The sequence below is a fragment of the Lethenteron reissneri genome, chromosome 35, assembly GCF_015708825.2.
Source record: "Lethenteron reissneri isolate LAM-NWPU_2019-01 chromosome 35, ASM1570882v1, whole genome shotgun sequence".
Lineage (NCBI taxonomy): Eukaryota > Metazoa > Chordata > Hyperoartia > Petromyzontiformes > Petromyzontidae > Lethenteron > Lethenteron reissneri.
Window position 1 is genome coordinate 4,612,008 of NC_083813.1, and position 13,762 is coordinate 4,625,769.

The window sequence follows — 13,762 nt, forward strand, 5'->3', positions numbered from 1 at the left end:
ATTCCCCAGACGGAATGGAGTCATACTCACAGCCATGGAACGTGTTTCTTGAACATCTGGAATTTTACGCCCAGAGCAATAGCGGGGCTTTGACAGCTGTCACTTCAGCATATCGCAAGTGCTTTGCCTGTAAGTGTAACTGGAAGTCCTGAGCAATACTTTGGAATGATCGAGGCTTTGATTTTAACTCTGTGATGAAGACTGCAAAATGCCCAGCACGGATTTTCCAAAGCACCCGCATCCGCTGTGCCGCGTAGAGCTCGCTAAACACAACCTCGAGGTCTCGGTGAAATGCACGTTGAATTTAAAAAGCCACATCCGACGCTGGTGAACCTGGTCTGCTTAATCTCACTCCACAGTACTCTGCTTAATATGAAACCTCGGGGAACTTCACAATTTCCAGTGCAATAAAAAAGCGCAACTTTCAAAGTCCACATGAAAGCTAAAATAGCCGTCATTTTGGAACTACTATTTTTAAAATGTACACTTTGAAGAAGATTGACACTCTCACTAATGCGTTTTGTAAAGTGTAAAATGCCGCCCCCCCCCCCCCCTTTCTTAACTGTAAATATAGCCGATACATTATGTTGAAACTCCTTATTATTGGATCAAAGTTTTAGAAAATGTCTGGGCACTTGAGCTCGGGTTCACACTGCACGGGTTAAGGATTTTCACAATGCGTTAGTCTCAAAACACGAGAGAACACAAGAAACTCTACGGCACACGTAGCACAAGCTTTTGTCAAATGATCTGTCAAAACAGTTTACTCAGCCGAACGACCCGGGCGGTCGTTCCTCTTTGGGGGTGCGGCGAGAGCTCGTAGTTGGACCTTTAAAACGGGGTAATGGTGCAGACCAGCCGATACTCCTCGCAAAGCAAAGCCGCGGGGTCCAAGTCTTGGAAATTTACACATTCTGTACACGAAAGCACAAGACCCCGGGTACAACTAACCTTCTTCCTAGACAGAGGGCGTCCGTGCAATATTGCACAAAGCAAAGGAGCGGCTGTTTGCACGCTGATAAGGCGAAGGAGGGTGTTGATGAAAAAAGTCACCAACACAGCACGCACAATATAATTTGGATATTGTAACATTTTACAATTTGGTGTTCGGGGGGGGGGGGGGGGGGGGTTTAGGGGCTTTCAGCTTGGGGGTCTTACAGCTGGCCCCTGCACAGTCTGTAAAGTGTTGCACAAGAAACGAGGGGGGGGGGGTGGGGGTTAACACAGTTCGGCTTGGAATTACAATTTAAACTAAACTCTTTTTTATTTTACCCGGTAAGGCCCACTCTGAGCTGTATAACTGTTTTTCAGAAGCGACCTGGCCACAAATGATAGCTCAACGCAGTGGCTTATCACGTGGAAATATATATCAGTAGCCAAAAACCCTAAACGCGTGATGTTGTTTCTAAATATGGAGGGAAAAACCGGGAGGACCCAGAGAAAAATCCACGCGATCACAGGAAGAGCACGCAAACTCCAAATATACGGCAGGTGCGAGAGTCGGGATCGAACCCACCACCCCCTGCATACCAGGCGAGGTAGTTAACATCTCTCCACCGTGGTATCTCATTTACTTGGCAGGCGGACGTAAAAAATGTATCGTGCTTGCGATTTTTAGCAGCTGTTTGATAACCCCTCTCTTGGCAACTTGCAGTCCACTATATATATGCTATATAGTTCCCTCCGTTAACTTGGTAAACACAAGTCACACTGCAACAATTATGTAACCCGAATCCCAAATAACATTACGTCCGACATTAGCCACCCTTTTCAGATGCTGTCCGAGCTCCAAAGCAATACTCTATTTAATTAAACTCTAAATTACTTCATCAGGATTACCCCCAATTTCAGGATTACCCCCCCAATAGTCTGTGGGTGCCGTTTGCGCATGAGAGTAGATCAAGAATATAAATGCAACACAGATCATCGATTTGCACATTGATCAGCTGGTATGCCAGTAATGAAGGCACCAACGACACTGCCCCTCGTCGCATACGAACAAGAGCCAAGCGAGCAACGAAATTGTGCAATATTCACTCATCCGCAGAAAATAAATGCTCAGTTTAACACGTAGGCTTTCGCGACCAATATTATTCATAATCAACGTTTTTGGGTTTAGATCGCGTTATTTATAAATGTGTCGTAACCCTCCACCACCCGACACGGCCAATCAGCAAAAAAATGTCACGTTGACAAAAGACAAATAGTTCACTGCAAAAAAAATTGTAAATGTTGTGGTTTCACGCTTCAACACACCGGTGGGGCTAAAGCAGTGAACAATTTGTCTTTTGTCAACGTGACACTTTTTTGTCGATTGGCCGTGTCGGGTGGTGGAGGGTTACGACACATTTATAAATAACGCGATCTAAACCCAAAAACGTTGATTATGAAAATAAATGCTCTCTTTAAAAGAAAAAAACTCCTAACAAGGTGACAACAAGATCCTCTCTCTCTTGGCGCAAGCGAAACACTCCCCCGTTGATCGCCACAAGACGGCGCGTTCCAAACGTGTGGGTGAAAGTCCTCCCCACGTAACCACATGCCCCTCTCGCTTTCGCTTGTGGATGCGATGGCTATCGCGTGGAAGAAGCGGTTCGCTATCACTGCTTGACAGCATGAATGGCGCATACAGGGCTAAGGGACAGCCTTGCATGCGTGCAAACTTCCCCCCCCCCCCATCTCTCTGCTTAATCCCCACAACACTGTCCTGAAGATGCCTATCTCTTAGCACATGCACGGTTTTGTAGTCAATAGCAGTATAACGCGTAATATATACACACACACATAAACACGCCGGATCGGGAAACTGCATAAACAGTGTGGACGAGTTGTTGGCAAAGTGTGACTCCACACTTGTGAATTTCGGGATTATTGCACGCTCTTTTTGAATGTTGGAGTAGCAGTTTCCTGTAAATGACTATGGCATAGCGCAAAACATCCCAGAGAACAAACACAAATATGTGAATCCACTAGTTATCTAAACATATAATAACAATGGTCTTTTGTATGGGTGACCAGTGTCTGAATTTGCAAAGGAGATATTGTATCGCGTTGGGCAAGCGTTCACCTGCTTCTAAATAAAGGAAATTGAAAAAAATCGTGCCTTATCACATTGCAGATTACTCTCCTGTTAATGTTGTCAGTGGGCTTAAGAATGAGGGTGGCGGTGGCATGGGCTATATGCGGTTTGGGTTACACATTGTTGAAGGATTCTGGGTCGGAGTCATGTTTAATAAGTGTGTTTTGCGAAGGCTTGAGTTTCACTTAATGGTCTCACAACATAAAGTGCACGACTCACGTACTGTACAATGGAGGTAGCTTTCAAAAAGCGTATTTTTTTTTATAATGCATATGCTGCACATTAAAACAAATATGACAATCAACATTTTGCTTGCGTTCAAAGGTGTACCTTACAAACAACTCTCCCCCACATCTATGACATACCAGCACACAATCATCATGAAGTAAATTAATGGTACCGAATTCAGCCTGCATTACATCTATAACGTAACTGTGAACGTTTTTTTTTGTTACTTTTTTAAAGCCACGCAGTTTTGCGATTGTCAAATGTCTTGATTTATATCATAAAACTGTCCCAGAGCATCATTGTCAACGCAGCAATGGGCAGCAAATAAAATAGTCATTATACTCCAGACACATCAGTAGCATGAACCATGGGGTAAAATCCACTGCTAGATGAACGCGTCACCATGCCACTTCGGTCACTGGGATTTTGACCGAACTTTGCTATTAATTAGTACGTAGTCAAAAAAAAATCAGCTGTTAAGTTTTCTAATCCAACCCACCGATGTATGCTCCTACATGCGGACATTTGAAATATATATTCAAGAGCGGCCAACCACATTATATTAAAAAAAAACTACTATAATAATTGTTCAATCTTGATTTGAAGCTTTATAATTGTTCACTTCACACCTGCTACGTTGTGGCTGCATGAATTATTTAAAAACCAACTGACCAATTGTGTAAAAAAGTGAAAATATTACCGATTTGATTTCCAATGCATGTGCCTGTTGTAATTTCACGGCCGTCTAAACGAGGTTATGTACTGAGTATGAATTGATTTGCATTTAGTACGCTTCGCTGTAATTCCTAAATAACAATTGTGTTTTGTGCTAATATATCCGTCGACTAATTTAAACGTGAGATTAATGCCCTTTATTTTTAGGAAGGCCTTATCCGACTCTTAACGTTAGATTTGCAGGAGGATCCCACGTCTGTATGCGTGGCCGGTTCCGTTAAGGGATTGGCACGTGTCAATAAATCGGGAGTACCCGAAGATAACCCAAGTGGAGATGGGGATACTTACTATCATCTCCGCACAGATCGACTGAACAATCACAACACTCTACCGCCACCTCGTGGCCTAAGTGGAATTAATAACACAACAACCACCCGCCACTTACCAAACAAAAGCCCCAAAAAACACACAACCCGTTCGTTAAAGCGCTGTCGTGAAACAAACAAAAACTAACAAAAAATCCTCCCATCGCTATTCATATTTAATACACGTCATTAACATCGCTTCGTACGTTACAGAGGATCCGAGAAAGACAGAGAGAGGAGTAAATAAATGAGGATAAGGACCGTCCCAGCCGCGCCAGGTGTCATTGCGAGAACATCGCGTTGAGAAAGTCGACGAATGCCACGTGAAGTCTTCGTCTCTACCATAGCACCTTGATGTTGTTGGCGTTACCACTCCATAAGTATATCGATGGGTGATCTGTACACGAAGGCATCGTCGGAGTCTCAAGAACCCCGTTAGCAGGAGGTATCCTTCAAATGGTATGTTCGCACAATTCCTCGATGCGCACACACGCCGTTTAACCGCGTGATGTTGCCAACGTTTCGCTGCGGGGGCCCTCTTCAGGAACAGAACATAGTTCATTTATTTTTTTAAATCTCCCAACTAAAAACGTCAACCCGAAACAAACCCGCGTGTCGAGCCCGCAAACACCAGCTGTGTTAGCACAACCACGACACACAACTAACAAGCACGACCTGACTTTGTCGGAACAAGGAGTGGGGGGGGGGCATCATGCAAACCGAGGACACACAAACACAACATATATACATCCCTACGGATACACCAGCAACCACGCTTTGCGCGAACGTAACTTGCATTGACAATAATCGCATTGGGGGGCACGTCGATATAGTTTAAAGCAGGCACACACACACACACAGACACGTGTGTTATTGCAGGGTGAACAGCGTGGTGCCTGCCCGCTTCTGGTAACGCGTGAGCGAGCGAGCGCTCAGCTGACGGTGTCGAGGTGCTGCTTTAGTTTACTCGCAACGCCCGACGACGACGACCACTTCGCCTCCCTCCTCCTCCTCCTCCCAACTCGCCCGTCAAACAAGCGCGCACGTGAACAATCACTGCCTGCGCGTACACACACCAGCACCAACACACACACACCACACACACACATACACCATACACACACAACACACCAGAACCATACACACACACACATCATACACACACACACACAACACCATACACACAACACACACCAGCAACATACACACAACACACCAGAACCATACACACAACATACACACACACAACACACCAGAACCATACACACAACATACACACACACAACACACCAGAACCATACACACAACATACACACACACAACACACCAGAACCACACACACAACACACCAGAACCACACACAACATACACACACACAACACCATACACACCAACAACACACACACCAACACCATACACAACACACACACACAACACCATACACACACAACACCATACACACAACACACACACACAACACACCACCAACATACATACACACAACACACACCACACACACGCCACACACACACCCCACACACACACACCACACACACACCATACACGTGCACGTTCGTACACACGTGCGCGTGTGTGAGCGCTGCGAGATTGTCAACCGGGGGATGATGAGACGAGGATGCCGAGGGAGTTGCGTTTCCCGTGCGCAGCCACAGACACAACGACACCCCCCATACCCCCACGTGTAGGGCCAAGTGCTGTTAGCGAGCACCTATTAAGGCCGGCACTGTGGCACACGAGCGGGTGGCCAGCACCGAACCCGGCCGCCTTTGTCTCCCCAGTGGAGATGTATTTTTTGTATTACTATTAAAATGTTCACGCACCGCACCAGGTACTCATTCGAGGCCGAGTCGACCTAGACGAGGGACAGCAGAACCACTTCGCACAATCGCCACTGGCGGTGGAGTCGAACTCTGCGCTCCGGGTTCGTAGTGCGGAGCGCTGAACGCGTTCACTTTACACACAGACACGGACGCAATCATCGATCATCACCACAACCATCATCATCACCATCATCACAACCATCATCACCATCATCACAACCATCATCACCATCATCACAGCCATCATCATCATCACAACCATCATCACCACCATCATCACAACCATCATCACCACCATCATCACAACCATCATCATCACCACCATCATCACAACCATCATCATCATCATCATCACAACCATCATCACAACCACCATCACCATCATCACAACCATCATCACCACCATCATCACAACCATCATCATCACCACCATCACCACCATCACCACAACCATCACCATCATCATCACAAACATCACCACCATCACAACCATCACCACCACCATCATCACAACCATCATCACCATCATCACAACCATCATCATCACCTTGCCGCTGGTGTAGTAGGGGAAGGATGCGCAGCGAGACGGATCCAGGCTCGAGTTGGGCTCTGCGGGAAAACATTTCCCAGCCGCCGGGGAATAGAATCTCAGGTCCATCGTGGCCACGGTCTTGTGGGTTGTCTCCTCGCCTCTCGTCCCCGGTGATCGCGATGATGATGATGGTCGATGTCTCTGCTGGCTGGCTGCTGTTGCTGTTGTTTGTTTGTTTGTTCCCGTTGCTAATAATGAGTTTTCGTTTTAGGAACGCATGCGCCGTATAGACGCGCAATAACTGCGGTAACTAGGCGTGCGTGGTTTACTATTACAGCTAATTAGTAAATGCTATGAGTTAATGATCCGGTGCTGCTCGTGGGTTATCTCCTGTCCCTCCCTTCCCCCCCCAAACCCCGTCTGAGACTGCCGACAAACGCCGCTTTCACAGCAGTTCAACTGAACGCGTAAAAACCAGCGAACCCCGTGGCTCTCCGAGCCTCCTGCGACATCAGTCCGGGTCTCTTGTTCCTCCTTCTTCCTCCTCCTTCCACCTCCACCCTCCTCTTTTCCCTGTTAGCGATTTACAAAGTAGACAGCGGAAACCGGCGGTGGCAGACGCATCATCATCAGCAGCAGCAGCGGATGATGATGATGATGTTCAGGAGGCAGGCGACGGGATTGCGCGTCTTTGTGAACCAACTTAAGCCAAAGTTGTCGCGTTAAAAAAACTCGACACGGACACGCGCAAAAGTTAATTGCGTTCAACAAAAAAGTCCCCACCGAGGGCGACTTTGATTGTTCCTCCACTTCGCGAGCCCCGTTAACTTCTCCCGGGACGCCAATTCCGAGTTCACCGTCGCTGTAGTTTCGAGAGCAGCAACCAAAAAAAAATTGATTCGACCAAAGTTGCGCTTATTACAGCATTCTTAATCTGTTCGCCTCTCTCCACCACCGACGCTGGCTGCTACTCTCTTCCTCTCCGTGTTGCGAATGTCTCTCCACCACCACCACCCCCCAGAGCCACGTCTCGCACCACCACCACCCCCCAACACAACAACCACCCCGCCTGTCTCACTCACGCGACAAGACGGCCGGCCCCCCTCTGATTGTCTTCCGAATCCAATGGCGCACAGCGAGAATATTTAGCGCGTTGGACTGCCCCCTTTCTAGTGATGATGATGTTATCCCAGCACGGGACGCGCCGCACGAGGTGACACAACAAAGAAAGGACGGCCAGGGAACAAGCGACTCCCGGCACCGACGATGCCGCTTGGCCCGTGGATGAGAAGCAGCACAACAACAATAACCACAGTCGCTCTTTGGAGCGGTCTCCCTTTGCTGCCTCGCTACTCCTGCTGCTGCTGAACAGTCACAGGTTCCTACCACCACCAAAAAAAATAAAAAAAAATTGAGTAAATAATTGTTCTAGATGCTCGTTAAAGAGGCCCAAAAACCCCTATTTCCCCCCCACCCACCAACTCACGCAAAAAAATATATTTACGCGATAGAGTTAACTGCCTTTTAAACACGAGCTGTAATATTAGAACGTCAATTTTGCCGGTGGCCCCCCTCCCCACCCGCCAGCCACCTTTATATTATATTTATTTTATTTATTATTTAAACAAACTGCTTACAGCAATCACAGCTGCCCGTCAAAGCCACTATCAATCTCGCCGGGGGAGTAACATGCGGACGTTGGTCACGGCAAAGTGAGCGCTAATGCTCGGTACGGTCAAGCGCCCCACTGCTTAGGTGTTGGAAGCCCCGTGGTCGCCTGCGCAAGCCCCAGATCTCACCCCCCTCCCTCCCTCCTCCTCCTCCCTCTCCGCCTCCTTACCCCCCCACCCCCCAGGGGGAGGGGTGGCTGGGCTATGATGGGATGGGGTGGGGTTGGGACTGTGAGTAATGCAATGGGAGGGGAGGGTTCGTGGAGCAGGGGAGGGAGGGAGGTATGATGGTGTCGTGGGCTGGGTTGGGATGGGTGGGGTTGGAGGGGGTTGCGCTGGGTGTGCGCGCAGCGCCAACGCACATCAGCTGCCCTGCCCACTTGTTATACGGGAGCGCGTAGACACCCCCCACCCCCTTCTGGTGTGGCTCACCCATCCACCAACCCACCCATCCACCAACCCACCCATCCACCAACCCACCCCACTCCTCTCTCTTCCTGCTCGTTCATCCCCCACGCATCCACCCACCACTCCCTCCCCACCGCACCGGCCCCTACACCCACCCACCCACCCCCTTCTCTCTCTCTCCCTCTCCCAGTCGTGAGCACGAGAGATGAGCTGAGACCAGGCCCACTGCTCCATCTATGGGTATGATGTAATGTAATTGTGTATCCAATCCGACGGCGCGCTGCGCGAATTGCGTGGGCAGTGGAGGAGGGAGGAGGGGGGGGAGGTGGCATTCATTCATTATTTACGTATTTGATTCTTTCTGCTCGCAACGGGGTAAGAAGAGAGTGAGATGGAGAGAGGGAGGGAGGCATGCAGCCAGCTCTCGCAATTGTGTCGGGGTAGAGTGCCATGGGTGTCCGACTGGAGTACTACACGCAGAGGATAATTAAGCCGCACATTCGCGTGATCACATCTCTTAATCAGTGTTATCTGTAACCATGCATATCAATAATGCAAATTACCGACACATGGCACACAGAGAAAAACCACTGGATGTTTTAATTGCATGCCTTTTCACGCTTTGTTTTGGCATGTACATTAACATAAGCGTGTGGTTATGCAGTGGCCAGTGCCTTAGTTTTTAGGGCTGTGTAATTCATCCTTTTGAGATGTGTACTTGTTTATATACAACGTGTGTATACATATATATGCAATGTGCTCATAACAGATGAATAAAAAAAACATTCCCACGCCACGGTAAATTAAAAAGTCAAAGTGTCGTCCTTGCCAGTGGTAAAACAAACAAAAACTCCACGTTGATATGACGGGTCTCGTCTAGCCACCTAAAGTAAAAAAAAATTAACGGTGCAACCCTGCAATAACTTGCTCATACCACTGCTGGCAGAAGGTCCTTCACTAGAGACAAGGTCTCTATTGACTCTGGTGCCTGCTGTGAAAGGCAATTGCCAAAAACGCCACCGATTATAGTGTTTTTCTTTTTAAATGCAATGCTATGGAGGAACGTGCTGAGGTTATTTTGTTATCCGTGCAAATGCAGTATCGCCAAGTAATTTCTTCTATTTCAGCGAGCTTTGCAGAGCCCCTCTGAAGGGTATTTTCGACTACTCTTCTACGTTGGCCGGAAGAGGTGGGGTTACCCACATTTTATCCCACCGCACCCAACCTGGTGATGGCCTGTGGCTTACCCATTATGCCACTGAGTAGACAGAGGCGGTTGGATATAATAAACTCGCACATTGCTTCACGTGCTGCACAAGGAGATCGCATTGAACCGGCGACCTCTGAATTGCAAGTTCCAGTGTGCTCACCATTCAACCACGACAGCTTCTCACACCACCTAAAGCATGGGTGGCAAACCTGTCGTAGACCGAGAGACAAAAAGGACCCAGAGACAAAAAGGACCCATGAGTTTTGCAAAGAGTCAAGTGTATGTATATAAGAGTGTATATGCATAATGGGGTTTTTGTGTGGTTGGATCGCGTAAATATATAAAAGTGTCGTTAAAACCCGCCACCACCCGACGCAGCCAACTAGTAAGGGTTGTCACGTCAACAGAACGTGGCCAATTCATATAACCCAAAAAAACTCTATTATGGATGATATTGGTTACGAAAACCTACATGTTAAACAGTGTATATATTGGCAGTTTTCGGCACAGCATGGGAGACATTCATTATTCTTCGCCGCTGTGATAGTATGTTCTACGTTATGCCCCTTCGATAGAGCTACATGTGGTGGATTATAGAGCCGCATGTGGCTCAGGAGACGCCGGTTAGCCACCGCTGACTTCTAAAGTATCGTTCCTTTTGAACCTTCCTCGATCTGAGGGCTGGTGGCGAGATGGATTCTCCGATGCCCACGGGGCTCTGTCTTTGGCTTTTCTTACGGGTTGTCCCATACTGAGCCCTGTCCAAGCAGCAACGACAGTGTCATCAATCCAAACCCTTCTTGGTAGGCATTGGCCTTTCGTGGGACTGAGCCTTGACTTAACATCTTCTCCAGGTAGTTGCCGGTTTTGTGCAGGACGTGTCCCAGGAATATCATGTAACATTTACTATTGTACACACAGGGCTAAATCGCTTGGTAGTATACCACTTTACACAGAGTATAATAATCGTGTACAATATATTTTCGGCTATTTTGTCAATTCACGGTTGGATAAAGAACCTCATTTCATCGTGTTGATCGTAGGGGTCGTTTGATCATACTTCACCAGGCTGGTCAGGCAGGTTGATGAAGAGGTGGAATCCAAGACAAATTCAGATTTACTTGCCACAGATGTTACCCATGGCTAAGAATAAAACCGACGTTGCCAGGTTCATACCACAATGCTCTAACCACTGTGCCGCCACTCCACCATCAAAACTTATAAATGTACACAGTTTGACATTATTTTGACATTTGCTATGTTAATATTCTAAATAAATGGCATTAAATAGTTATTTTTTAGACATTAAGAGCAGGAAAGGTGAGGGAGCTAAAATAGGTAGCCACAACACAGCATTTGTATTCAATGTAATATATACTGTGCACCGATTATGCACACAAAACAGAGACACTTATATTTTAAAACCACGCGATTAAAAGGTCACCTCGTGCAGTCCAGTATACAAATGTGAAATGCATATCTGTACATTTTAGGTATTTGGTTTACTAATTAACTCCTTTATTCAAACCATCAAGTTTCTTAAATCCCCCCCCCATCCCACCTCTGGATACATAACAGTTAAATATTGACTAAAGCCACGTGGCTTTACCAAAAGACCCAAAGAATATACATAACAGTAAGTCCATCGGCAGGTCACGTGGTGGAATCAAGTGGGCGAAAGCCTACGTGTTAAACTCCTCCAAGATATTATTTGGGTCTTTCGGTAAAGTCACGTACGTACGTGCCTTTACCGAAAGACACAAAGAATATGAATTCTCGCAGTCACGAAAGTTTCAAGTCAAGATTTCTCCTCCAAAATGTTTCGCCAGCATAAAACCTTCCATGACAAGGGCTCCCCGGAGCTCCCTCTAGTGGAGGCACTTCTATACTGCTTTACATTTTAGCAGGTCAGGCCCACTGAGCTATCTTAGCTCTTTTTCAGAAGCGACCTGACTATCACAAATGATAACTCAACGAAGTGGCTTATCACGTTCAAATGTATAGCAGCCACTGTCCTTTAAATGCACGTTAATTCTAAATGTGGAGGGGGAAACCAGAGGAACCCGAAGATAAATGCCACGCGACCATGGAGAGAACATGCAAACTACAAATATACAGGCGTCAGGGGTCGGGATCGAACCCACGACCTCTTGTGCACGGAGGCGCACCCAGCTGCAGCACAAGCACAGCAATGGAAGGGCGACTGCGCCTGGGACTGCACCATCTGGGATACATATAGGCAGTAGTGATACAGAGACGAGGGCACTCTTGAGAACATGCCTTGGTTATGCGTAATTATTGCAATTAATACAGTGTATCTGGCTCAGAATATGTTTTTAAAGCGCACGCTTTTTTACTGAATAGAAAAGATGGGGGGGGGGGGGGGCATGTCCAAAACAATTGGGGTTTTTTCACATGTTCCCTATTTGACAAAGACTTGTTTTCAACCATTTTGTTATAAACACACGTGTGTGCCATCTTTGTATCCACATGCCACTCTCAATGCTCTAATTGCCTTGTAGCAATTATTTGGCGCACGCTATAAATACGCACACACTGTATATATATTCACGAAACATTACCTTTCTTTCATGTGATGCCATATTAAATTATTTACATGTGTTAAGGCAAGTTGTTAATGTGGCCAAAGTAAAAAAAAAACTATAAATGCCACTAATAAAATGTTTAATTCTTTGTTTTTCCTTTGTTTTCACACAAAAGCCACAGCACAGAAAATCACCACCACCTGCCTGCTACTTTATAGCGGTCATAAAGACATAAAATGTGAAACAAAGTGGGCCCATTGACTAAGTATTTCTTTATATTTATGGCCACATTGTTCTTCCATTTTTCTGAAGTGAAGTCATGTGGTTATATTGTCGTGATGTTGAGCCAACATCCCCATGAAGCACGTCCCTTCTCTGCTCCCAAACACTGAATGTGGAATACACGCCGACGTAAATAAGATCCAAAAAACTAACTTTGTAAAGACACGAATGGAAAGATCGCTTTATTGATGAACAAACTCAACGCTAAATGGAATACATGTACACCCATCAAACGTTGTAACAAAAAAGTAATCCATTGCGGAATTCATCCCATTTATGTCAACGCTGCTTAGGACAGACGATAAGTAGAGGACAAACAGTTTTTTTAGTAATTAGGCGCTTGCAGAGCAATAGAGAAGAGCGCATGTTATTTGTACAGCTGTGTATACAGCAACGTTAAACTGTCACTGAATATGCTCACTGTATTTGATTTATATTTTGTAACAGTGCATTTGCACACGTATAGGGGAGATCTAAAAACTTATGACAATGGCCTACAACACGTTTTCGCGTCATTTATAAATGTAATGAATTCTACCCCAGCGCGAATTAACATAGTCTATTATGTGCTGCATGCATGAAGCGCAGACATTCAATATGAGGGCTAACAATGGCTTTGTGCGACTTTTTTCGTCTGATTCGAAAAGTGTTTGATCTTCATTTCTCATACTGTACACAAACTGTGCCGCATAGCAACACGTGAAGAGAGAAATGGCACATTCAGCTTTATTGACAGCTGGTGCAAAGTGATTGGTGTTTTTAGTGAGCACCTATTAATTTCCAGCGAGGTACTAGCGGTGGTTGGAACGGTTCACACGCCGTTGTCATGAACCCGTCGACCTGAGTTTGATTCCTGGCTCGTGCCTAACATCAGCGGTGAGCGATATCTGAATCATTCTTGGGCGTCCCCACTTTACCAACCCACA

General features: G+C 46.5%; 1 protein-coding gene across 4 annotated transcripts in view; it reads right to left on the reverse strand.

Moving 5' to 3' along the window:
• Positions 1-8,195, reverse strand: part of LOC133350831 (TOX high mobility group box family member 3-like) — a 73,302-nt gene extending 65,107 nt beyond the window's left edge. For all 4 annotated transcript variants that reach the window (XM_061565603.1, XM_061565604.1, XM_061565601.1 and 1 more), the window contains exon 1: positions 6,736-8,195. In XM_061565603.1, the coding sequence (XP_061421587.1) occupies positions 6,736-6,846 (111 nt within the window). In that variant the 5' untranslated portion in view covers positions 6,847-8,195. The remainder of the gene's footprint in view (positions 1-6,735) is intronic.
• Between the last annotated feature and the right edge of the window lie 5,567 nt (positions 8,196-13,762).